Below are 12,237 nucleotides of genomic sequence, written 5' to 3'. Positions count from 1 at the left end.
ACCACACCACTTTCCCTTAGGCCTTATATGTATCCACATTGTTGTTCTTCAATTTTTTTCATTAACACTCCGTTTACAAAGGGACTTCTGCAGTAATCTCTAATAACCACATCACAACTCTTAAAAATTATACATATATATAAATAATAGAAAACATGCATTATGGCAGAATTTTCTGTAATCACAAATAATGCATACATGCCCTCTAAGGAAAAAAAAATCATTGGAATCGTAGTCGGACACTTGGGTGATGTCTCTTATTAGCAAAGAAACATGAAACTTCATAGTTTACCAATTAAGAAAAGGAACATCATTTCAATTCTATTCCGGTTATTTTTTTTAAATCAAGTGCAAATGATCTAAATTTAAAAAATCAATTTAAATAAAAAAATCAACAAAAAGTTCCTTCGTAATCGTGATGATTTTTTTTTTTATCTTGGTTCAAGCAGCATTCTAATAATTTTGTGATCTCCTAAACAACCAAATCGGAAACTTTACTTTGTCGAAGTTTCTGTTGAGTGCAAGTGATAGCTAACTCAATCAGTATTTAATTCTACACCGTTGTGCAAAACTTAAAGGTGAGGTAGGTAAAATAGCATAATATACTGCATAGTCGATTAAAATGAATGAATGTCCGGCAGCAAGTTGTCAGAGATCTCCCACACCTACACAGGGAACAAGATGTAGCATGGCACGATATCAACGTAACCATAGCGCCAAATGGATTTCCTTTTTCAACACGAAGCAGTTGAATTGAAGGAACGAGATAAGGTGTGTCAGAGAGCTGTTAAGGTGTACAGGGGTTGTTCAGCCTACGTTTGGCCGATTTCGTTCCTTCCCCCTCCCGGGCAGAATGGACTCACCCGACCTGGCTCGTGGCGTCCTGCAGTTGTGCAGTGGCTTTCTGGGAACGGAGTTGTTTTTCCGCGCGGACAACAATAACGCACAAAACAGGACCATTGTTGTGAGTGTTGTGTTAAATTTGTTTCCAAGTTTGTGGGTTTCCGCTCTGTGACCAAAATGCCGCCCAAAATAAGCCGGTTTTGGGAAGGCTACGTTGCGGCTCTTTATGACGCCCACTTCAGTGTTTCTGTCATTAGAAAACAGTGCAAGAAGAATGGTTGCAACATCAGTTTAAGTGGAATAAAAAATTATTAAAAAGTACAAGGGCAACGAAGCTCCACCATTTGAATTACCAACGAAGTTGTCTAGGAAGCGGGAATGCACCAAGGCCACCTCCATCCTGCAGAGGAAACTTCGCAAAATGACAATGCAAGAAAATCCGCCTACACCAAGGTGTATGGCTAATCGTCTTGACGTGTCTTTGGGGACTGTGAGCCGGACGTTACACCATCAACTCAAGCTGAAAAAAGTCATGAAAGCTTGCGGCCATCACGAACTGCATCTGGCCAAACAAAGGTGGATGTACGTCATATAACGCTCGATGAAGAACGGATTTATCTTTCCGACTACGGCAAACCGAGAGCCATCATATACCAAGAGAAAGGCGCCAAGAACTTCAGAAGGTGGGTCCGTGTCTGTAAAGAATCCTTCCCAAAAGGTTTCATGGTCGTTACTGTGCAATTAATGTGCATGTTGTTGCAATTAATCCGCAGCATCCAAAGCCCGTGATAAATGATACAGGAGAAAACAATACTCGATGCAATACTTGGTACTATCAAAATTGGCCGTTCATTGCAATCTGGAATGACCCTATCCTCTAAGGATTGTTCCATCGCTTTAGATAGATAATTATATCTTCGAAGGAAGAAAAAAATAATAAAAAAAGATATATGTAACCTGAACTGTATAAGAATTATGAAGAGTAAAATTGCTTGTTGACTGTTAGCACAATGTATTATTGAGTGGAAAAATTTGTTCCTCGTGTAACAATGTGACATGATGAATTAGTACCACTTCTTCACACCTCATGAACTTCCAGTAAAACTTGAATAGTGAAAAAGATTACACATTTAGTCACTCAACCTAGTTGTTTCCCACTGCTGCACCAAACAGAGAAAATAATAGAAAGCATTACTTTCAGATCATACCTTATAATTCTTAAAATTGTATATTGTACATTCCTAATTGGAGTCTCTAGGAAAAGCTTATTTATTGTTACTGTCATTTCAGGGACTATATTTGAGGAAAATGAAGTCATCGTTATTTGGAAGACGGTCCTCCTCGGAGCCCGTTCGTTATGGTCAACTAGAAGGAGCGCGAGGTAGTTTGAGGCAATCTGCTGACATGTCAACACGCAAGAAGTCTCATATACCGCGACCGAAAGGTATGGCTCCGACTTCTGTGGAAAAACCTAGACGATCTTTGTCTAGCGATTCCGGCAGAACATGGTTACATCAGCAGCAAAGGCCAACTATGTCCTCTAGAAAAATCAGTACTTCAACTGATTTGCTTTATACACCACAAAATACTCGTAAGTACTCTAAGGTGCCAGATAGTGTCAGATCGTGTGCTTCTGATTTCTCTGTCCGGTCACGAGGCATGCGTTCAGCGAAGAAAGAAATACGCGGTTTATCAGACAAAACGCAGGTAAGAGTTTGGGAATCGCGAGTTGCCTCTTTCCTAGTTGAGAACGAATTTTCAGCTACTAGTCCGTTTCAGAACATTCGTTCCTTCACCACGTCAACATTTATGGACATTTTTAATTTTCTTTACTCGCACATTAATCCAAGTGACGGTAAAGTAAGCGTAAGTGATGTCGCTGATACGGTTAAAAAACTCGGCTGCAAAGATTTCCAAGGAATAAAATCAGCCTTAAAGACTGTTGGTTCTCTACATTCATGGCCGCGTCTCATTAGTCTTTTATATTGGCTCGTACATTTTATTGAATTATCTTCTGATTCATACATCTTGTTCAATGGGCTGGATGAAGACGTACGAGCAGAGGAAATTTTGACAAATGAATTTTTCGTTCAAAGTTATCGTGCATGGAATGAACGTGGGGAGGAAGCAATTGAAGGAGAACTTCAAACTCTGAAGGATAAACTTGTCAAGATGAAACACATCGAGGAGAGCGAACTGGTGGAACTGGAAGAAGAAAAGAAAGTACTCGATATAAGGCAGCAAGATTTGCCGTATTACAAGAGTTGTAAAGATATACAAGAACTAGATTCTAAAAAGAAGGATTGGCAAAACGGTAAAGAGCGTATACTGCAGTTTATTAATGATTATGAATATTATCAAGAAAGTTTGACAAACCAAATAAGCGACATAGGAAAGCTAAGTAATGAAATTAAAGCTGACATTAGTAGAAAAGAACAGTATTTTCATTACCTGGAATCATTGTGTGCTAACCAAGAAATGTCCGTATCTGAAAGACGTGCTATTCTGTCCCAGTGTGATGATATAAAAAGAAAAATAGGTAGAATTGAGATAGAAATTCAAGGCATGGATAATTTGTTGCGAGAGCTTGAAACAAAATGGGCTCGCAGAAAAAATGAATTCGATGATTTGTGTGCTAATTTTAACACCATGCTTATTAATTTAGAAACTTATAGGGATAAAGACGACTTAAGGATTCAAACTTTAGATGTTGAAGATGCTTCTATGCAGGAGCTGAAGAATGAACTGAGAAACGTTCGAAAATCAGTAAAACAAACTCTGAAGAAGGTAAATCAAGAGCTTGAGGAAGAGCAGAAGAGTCTTGCTAAAGAACAACAGCGATTGGAGAAATTGTTTGAAGAAAAGGAAGATTTGGAAGTGAGAATAGATACAGCACATGCTGAAATTGAAATTCAGAATCTAGAATTCGAAGAGAAAGAAGAAAATCTGAAAGAAGAAATTGAAACAACAAAAAAGTCCCTATATAAATTGGAGCAATCATTCCCCGACTTAGACGGCTTACAAGTAAAGATTCAACAGTTAGAAAAAGAAATAGAAGATAAAGATAGGAAAATATTGGAGATGGCTAATAAAGGTAGAGAGTTTTTCGAGCGTTTCATTCCTCTTGCGGATAACCTTATGAGTACTTTGGCGCAAGATGTAAAACAGTTAAGCTTAAATATTGAAAGGAAATTTAACACATAAACTAACAACATTAATAACAATAAATTCAAAAACTACACGTTATTGGAGAGAGCATACGGAAATATTCATTTAAAATATTAATTGATTTTATCACTTCATTGAGTAAAAACTTGTTTCATGCACTCATTACATTCGTGCCTATCTTCTACGGTATTATTCGGTAAAAATATGTTGCTGAACTGATAGGATGCGTATTAATACTAAAAAAAATTTTCAGTACACACCGAAGCAAACGACTTTTCTTTACTGATACTTTCTATCGTAGAATGTTATTTTTTATCCTTGTTTGTGACTTGTGCTTTTTTCATGTGTATTTTCGAATTCTAAATTCTGAATTCTAATTTATGCATGTGCTTCATCTATTCTCACTTCCAAATCTTCCTTTTTCTCAAGCAATTTCTCCAATCGTTGTTCTTTACCAAAACTCTTCTGCTCTTCCTCAAGGTCTTGATTTGCTTTCTTCAGAGTTTGTTTTACTGATTTTCGAACGTTTCTCAGTTCGGTAAGGACTGAATTTTGTTTTGCAAAAGTTACTTTAGTTTTCACACAATTTCATTCTGTATGATACAACATTGGGAAAACAAAATAATCTGATTAATGGATGTGAGGGAATCGAACTAACATATTTATGAAAAAGAAAATAGTTATTTCTTCATGACTAGTAGTTTTTTTTCGGTGAAAAATTGTTTGTAATAATAATAGATTTTAATTAATATTGTCTTTAAAATTTACGATAAACAAGTCCCTTATTTTTATTTATTTTCTATTTTATTAAATCCTGATCTGCCTTCTTTAGGGTTTGTTTCACTGATTTCTGATTAATTTATTTTTGAGCCCCAGCAAACAAGGGTCTTCAATAACTTTTTTTTTCATACTTATCTCCGAAAAATTTATTGCAAACAAAATCGATCAGTTATGAAAATAAATACTTCACTAGTAACATAGATACGATCTGGCACATTTTGTTACGATTCAGAAATACTTTTCTGCTGTGCGTCCTGTGGATCCTAATTGGATTGTTAATTTCGGCAACCAGTCCTGTTGGCTTAGGCTGCTAGACACTAATGAAGAAATTTCAGTCAATTTCTTTTTACATTTTATTCAACTTAATTATTCTTTTCATAGAAAACACTAAAATCATCAACACATACTCAAAACGTAGCGATACCAATATATAAAAGCACTTTACAATGTTACAATCTACACACACACATTTCATACAATTTAAAATGTTTCACTTTAAAACTATTTGCGAAGACGAATCTGTTCATTAGTATCCAGCATATAACAATCCAACTAGGATTCCCAGGGCATAATAAAAAAGTGTTAGTTAATCTTAACAGAATATGCCACAGAACTTTTTGTTTACAGATATTGATTACAGATACGCATATATATATATAATATGTGTGTGTGGGTGTATAGAGCCGGATTTAGGGGGTGTACCGGAGTACGTGCACCCCCTCCCCCAGCCGTTCTGAATATACACTATCTAAAGTGAGAACATGGCAGTAAAAGTAGCAATACTTTCCTAAAATTTCATGTCATGTTTCCGTTTCGGGCTTAAAAGAAAGCGGAGTTTTGCTAAACAATAGTTTAAGTCAATTCCTCATACACATCACAGATGCCTAAAGGTATTTAAAAAAATTAAATTTGATTCAAATGTACTAATAGTTATTGGTGCACCCCCCTCAGGAAATCCTGGATCCTACCCTGTATGTATGTATATATATATATATATATATATATATATATATATATATATATATATATATACAGTATGCGGCTAAACAAACAGTACTGAAATCACATCGTTGACATTTATTTATTTTTTGTACAACATAATGAAACATAATGAACAATAAATAAGAAAAGCTGGCAAATGGATGTCGACTAAATGTTACTCAACACATATTGTAAATTTACAAGGAATCATTCCTGTACATCATGTGTTCAAAATGTTGAACATTATGTCGCACATATTATTCATAGCGGTCCTGTAGATCGATGAACATGTTAGTGAACACGGTTTGGTGGAATGACAAAGCAAATGACCGAATCTTTTATTTTTACTCCGGTATATTGGTAGGAAGCTATCTGTTCGGAAAATTGCTTCCTTCAGCATACCCCGTATGTAGGCATCTGGAGTCATGAGGGGAGTGGGAAGAATATGGAAAATCCGTTCAACAGGAAATCAAGCGATGTCCAAACTCTTGTGAGCAGAAGGGTAAGTGACTCACTTGCAGTGTGGGCAGTAGCTTCGTCTTGCTGCATCCATTGTTATAACGACAGATATTTCGTGCGGTAAAAGCCGCACAAATCATGCAAGACAGGGTCAATAATCAACTGTCGATTGATGTGGCGATCAAAGTACACATGACTTTTCATCACTGAACCATATGTTACTGATGAAATCTTCATTTTCATATGTCATAATTAACACTCCAGAGCAATACAGTAGACATCCACGCTAATATCCCGCAGTGAGACGCTGCCTCACACCGTATGACCGGAAATGTTGCTTGACAGTAATCTTCTTCTCTGCTGTGAGCAACATTATCTTCGCACCAATTCCACACACAACTGAGCACACATGTGGCACTCACAGCTCATACCACATTGCACCTGAGCGCCACCCGTACGCGAATTTCAATACTGTTTGTTTTGCCGCATACTATATATGAACAATATGAAAATTTACTTATACTAACCATAAGTAAAAAATATATATACTAAGTAAATCAATAATTACTCGGTGAAGATTTATGTAAAAAAAAAAAAAAAAAAATCTACCAGTCATGAAAAAATACTTCCTTTTCGTAAGTTTGTCAGTTCGATTCCCTCATTTCCGTGAATCAATTTTTTTTTCATATTGTTTCATACAGAATAAAATTTAGATACTTATACAAAACAAATTTCAACTCTCACCGAAACATCCAAAAATACATATTAAGGCAAGCAAAGCTTACAAGCAAGGATAATTATTAACTCTATGGTGGTGAAAAGATATCAATGAAGTAGAAGAGTTTTACATGTAATACAAGGGACAAAACTCAAATTATAAGCATGGAATGTCAATGACATTCTTCGGTGGAGAAAAGAGTAATCAGTAATAAATTTAAGAGGATTCACACTGAAGAAAGCAAAAGGTCACCGCTGAATCGTCTGTATGAAATAATACATTTTTGGATACTTCGATGAGTACTGAATTTTGTTTTGTATTGTATACATCTTATTAGTTCAGTAGGGTTGGCTGGTTTAAACCAAGTTGGTTTAAACCAGCTGTTTTTTTTTTCAGAAAAATAAACCAACTGGTTTAAACCAAAACACGAAAAATGTTCGTAAAAGTGTAAATGTTCGTAAAATTTTGATAAACACACATACGTGGGTTATCACGTTTCACTCCCGTATATTATTAGTATTATATTCAGACCTAAATTCCCCATTCCTAACTCAGAGATTATACTACAAAAACAACTTTTTTTTAAATAAGTTTATGAATGTTTCGTTTGTGATTTTGTTAATTATTATGCAATTGCAATCAAAGAAAAATTCTAAATATTGTTTCGTTTTAATAATGTTTACTATTGACAAAATACATCGAAATGCCGTAATTTTTTGTGGGGGGGAAGGGTCATACAAACCCCACGAGAGGTATTTATTGAAATCAGAAGTATCTTTGGTATCTATGTATAAATAGGTCAGAGCCAAAGTGGACTCAAATAATTCGTATCTTTATTCATTTTTCCTGTTGATTTGCAAATTAAGTCGTTGTATTTGTTTAACTTGGACTAATAAAAGTCGTAATGAACTAACTTGGACGAAATTAGTTCTTCTGTACTCTGCAGTATTTTAAAATTGTTCATATGTAATTCTGTATAATGGTTTCACTTGTGCAACTGTTTATCTTTTTGTCCTTCTCAAATGATTCTTGACAATTATATTAACAAGTATGGGAAGATCAATACAACGTATTTTTATCAGGAGTCCTTCATGAGTGAGTCGGCAGACGTATCGCATTTGTAGCCAATCAGTCCCGGTTTCGAGTTCAAATAGAGGACAATTTCTCTCGGATGTAAGCCGAGAAGCGGTTTGGGTTCCGCTTTAAGCTTATGTGACCCCTTCCAGAATAACCTGGTTGTTGTATAATAACATCAAGGCAAAACAAACTTATTTCTGTCCATATGTGATATAAATACATAGAGCAAATTATTTAAACGAAAGAAACCTGGTTTAAAACAAAAAAACTGGGTTTAAACCAAAAGAACCGTTAATTTTATTTTTTTTTTTCAATAAAAACCATGGTTTTTGCCAACCCTGTAGTTCAGTAACTAATTTTTACTTTTACCTAACATTATTGTAGAAGATTGGCATGAATGTAATGAGTGGATAAAAAAAGTTTTTGCTACATGGAAGTGATGAAATGAGTTTAATCGCCTCTTCCAATAAGGTGTAAAAGTTTTTGATATTTAGTAAAACTAAAATATCACAATGCAATAATTAGGTTGTACAAAAGTGCTATTAATTTCGATGTATTCCTGTAAATAATGTGTATTGTAGTTGATAAAAGAAATAATTCCTTAATTCATTAGGGTTTATGCGAACATAGCCGAATTGTGAAGAAATTATCAGTTCCTTCATATCGAAAGTGTATATATATCATCACTTACTTAAATCATGTAATTGCGAGGACTTGTAACTACACCTACCAAAAGTTATTCCTGCAAAATGCTATAAAAGAGAAGCAAAACAACAATCAGTTTAAATATTGTCCAGAAATACGCAATTTTCAGCAGTGTTACGAACTTTATCAATGTTAATCATATCTCCAGAACGGTTTAAGATATCGAAGTTCTGTGAACGGCAAAATGGTTTGTTTGCCGATTGCAAACCACACAAGTAATTAGATATGATATCTAAGCATGTTTTCGAAATAAAAGCCTTTCAAAATAAATAAATAAATAAAATAAAAAAATAAATTTTGAAACCCTTGTAACTTGGTTGCTATTCATTCAAAACAAGTCATAACGTGACTATAGTATCCAACGTTAAGATACTTCTGATGTGCATTGTCTTGCCCATCTCCGTTGTACTGTAAAAAATGTGATAGAGGCTTCTAAATTTTGGATGTTTGTGATACTATAACATCCTTAGTTTACAACACTGAATAATAAATGTGGTATTTTAAGTTTTCGTTTAACATGTTGATTTGAAATATGTAATAATCTGACGTAGTGCCATTTGAAAACCATAACTTTATATTGAGATGGCAACACTGTTCACTGGGTGGTGGTGTTTAATACGTAAAACGTTGTCCCCTCCTTATAGTTGCTTCATGCAAAGGTTCACTTTTCTCCCTTCAACTAATAACCAACGATACAAATAGATTGAAATTTACTTACTACATTTCTTAAAACATTGAAACCTCAAGTCTCTTACAGTGTTTAATACAGAAAGAGCACAATTTTCAATGAGTGACTATATATATATATATATATATATATATATATATATATATATATATAAAGAGACAAAGAGAAAAGTAACTGATCCAAGTGAGTTAGAACTGTCGTGTCACTAATTGAAAATTGTGCTCTTTCTGTATTAAACACTGTAAGAGAATTGAGGTTTCAATGTTTTAATAAATGTAATAAGTAAATTTCAATCTTTTTTTATCGTTGGTTATTAGTTGAGTAACAATGTAAATTTTTATATTTTTGTACTAAATGATGATTTGTGTACATTTGTACTTTTAGAATAAAGCATTTTATGATGAATGAAAGGTTAGTTATTAGTTGAGTAACAATGTAAATTTTTATATTTTTGTACTAAATGATGATTTGTGTACATTTGTACTTTTAGAATAAAGCATTTTATGATGAATGAAAGGTTAGTTATTAGTTGAGTAACAATGTAAATTTTTATATTTTTGTACTAAATGATGATTTGTGTACATTTGTACTTTTAGAATAAAGCATTTTATGATGAATGAAAGGTTAGTTATTAGTTGAGTAACAATGTAAATTTTTATATTTTTGTACTAAATGATGATTTGTGTACATTTGTACTTTTAGAATAAAGCATTTTATGATGAATGAAAGGTTAGTTATTAGTTGAGCAACAATGTAAATTTTTATATTTTTGTACTAAATGATGATTTGTGTATATTTGTACTTTTAGAATAAAACATTTTATGATGAATGAAAGGTTAATTGTTGGGAATATAATAATTAGCAGTAAATAATTTTATTATTGATTGAAAATACAGTACGGAAGACAAGAAACTACTCTCTTCCAGATTTGTATTCATTTCGTAATATTTCATCTATATGTTTCGACGTCTTTTTTTAATACCAAAAATTACTCTAAAGAATTTCTACTAAATGTTTATACTTAACATGTGTACGTACATTTTATTATGAACTGTTGCCAACAAAATCATAGGGTTTGTACTATCTATCTTCAAAAACGTGTGTGAATCATTAATTGTATAAAAATAATAAATAAATTCAGTGGTATTCAAATGCTGATTTGATATTTTGTATGGAAAAAAATAAACACTCGAAAGAAACTATTTTTTCTTTGTTTCTTCTGCTTTTCAGATCTCGAATTCTTAACTTTCACCACTCATGCAAATGATCAATAAACTGAAATGTAAAATATATTTCAATTTTAAAGAAGAAACTATATAAACTCAGAAACGTAATGACTTCTGATTTAATTTAACGTCTTTTTTCAACACTGAACCTATATGAGACTGTACTTGCTATTTAAAGCAGGATCCGAACCACTTTTTAGTTTTGTATTCAAGCCAACTACCTTACCCGAAATCGATTCGGGACCATGCGCATTACCCACGAAGAATCATTATTAGTAAAGAGTAAATTTTGATTTGATTCGAAATTAATTGTGACATAATACATAATTAATTGTGTTCACTTCAGTGTTGAGAGTAACATCTAAAAAGCACTGCCTAAATGTTTGAGGAAAAGCCACCTTGATTTTTTAAGCGGGAATTTTCTGTCGCAAGAATTTTGTTTCCAGTTTCTAATCTTCGTACCATAACGTGTTAGACCTAGTTTGAAAGCTTATGAACAGCACATTTAGAATAAATATGTAAAACACACATCTGAGTTGTTAAAAATGGCTGACGTATGATAAATAGTTGCATGTTAAGAGTTCTCTTACATTTTTTGTCGTTCAGTTTTTATGTGCGATTGTCAGCATCTGATTCCGCTCATAATTAAAAATTTGTAACTTTTTCCTCAATATAGACCATTAGTGATGAACTTCAATTATTCCTTCACAATCCCTAGACCAGTATTAAATTTTGGAAATCTTTTGAATCAACGATAGTAAGTATAACTTTAAAAAAAAACTTGGCGTTTGTTGATATTTGTTAAAACGGTCCTCAATTCTTAGACTAATTGGAGTACAAATTGTTTTAGTGCCAAATTATGTATATAGAATAATAGAGAGAGTAACTTACCAAAAATCCCTCTTCTTGAAACTTTCTTGTATCGTAAGATGTTAAACCTAGTTTGAAAGCTTATGAACCATAAATTCAGGATGTACTTGTATGCATAATACATCGTACATCTCGCTTCACAAATAAATAAAGAAAATACGAAACACTTCAGAAATCTAAATTTGAAACAAATTTTCGACTCTGAAAACTCCAGTTTTTAGGAAGATTGGCCGAGTTTGTAAATAACTGAAACAGAACAACTACTAGCAATTAGAGATGGTTGTTTTGCGATAAGTATATCTACACCACGCTAAACATAAAAATTGAAATCCAGCTGCAGTAACTTCCAATCCTAAACCTTCAATGAAACTTCTCTCATTGACATTTCTCAAAAACACGTGGTGTCTGCCTTGTATGAATACGACTAATGGTTTTGATCCAGCCTAAAACAGTAGTCCTGTCTCATATAGACGTTGAAACATACATACATTAAATTTCAACCAATACATCTAGTTGTCCAGTTTAAGCAATTGGATTGTTATAGACTGACTCTCTCTCTCTCTCTCTCTCTCTCTCTCTCTCTCTCTATATATATATATATATATATATATATATATATATATATATATATATATATATATATATATATATATATATATATATATATATATATATATATATATATATATATATATATATATATATATAGATATAGATATATA

At 33.1% G+C, this 12,237-nt stretch overlaps 2 protein-coding genes across 2 annotated transcripts in view; both read left to right on the top strand.

Moving 5' to 3' along the window:
• LOC145673099 (kinetochore protein NDC80 homolog) overlaps positions 1-10,618 on the top strand; it is a 33,604-nt gene extending 22,986 nt beyond the window's left edge. The window contains exon 2 of the mRNA XM_081742460.1: positions 2,134-10,618. Coding sequence (XP_081598586.1) covers positions 2,152-4,047 — 1,896 coding nt within the window. The 5' untranslated portion in view covers positions 2,134-2,151 and the 3' untranslated portion in view covers positions 4,048-10,618. The remainder of the gene's footprint in view (positions 1-2,133) is intronic.
• The window catches only part of LOC145673100 (transmembrane protein 209), a 109,238-nt gene that overhangs the window by 22,953 nt on the left and 74,048 nt on the right, over positions 1-12,237 (top strand). The window lies entirely within an intron of this gene.

The sequence above is a fragment of the Thermobia domestica genome, chromosome 16 (genome assembly GCF_964235325.1).
Source record: "Thermobia domestica chromosome 16, izTheDome1.hap1.1, whole genome shotgun sequence".
Taxonomy (NCBI): Eukaryota; Metazoa; Arthropoda; class Insecta; order Zygentoma; family Lepismatidae; genus Thermobia; species Thermobia domestica.
This window is presented reverse-complemented; position numbering and strand designations above follow the sequence as displayed.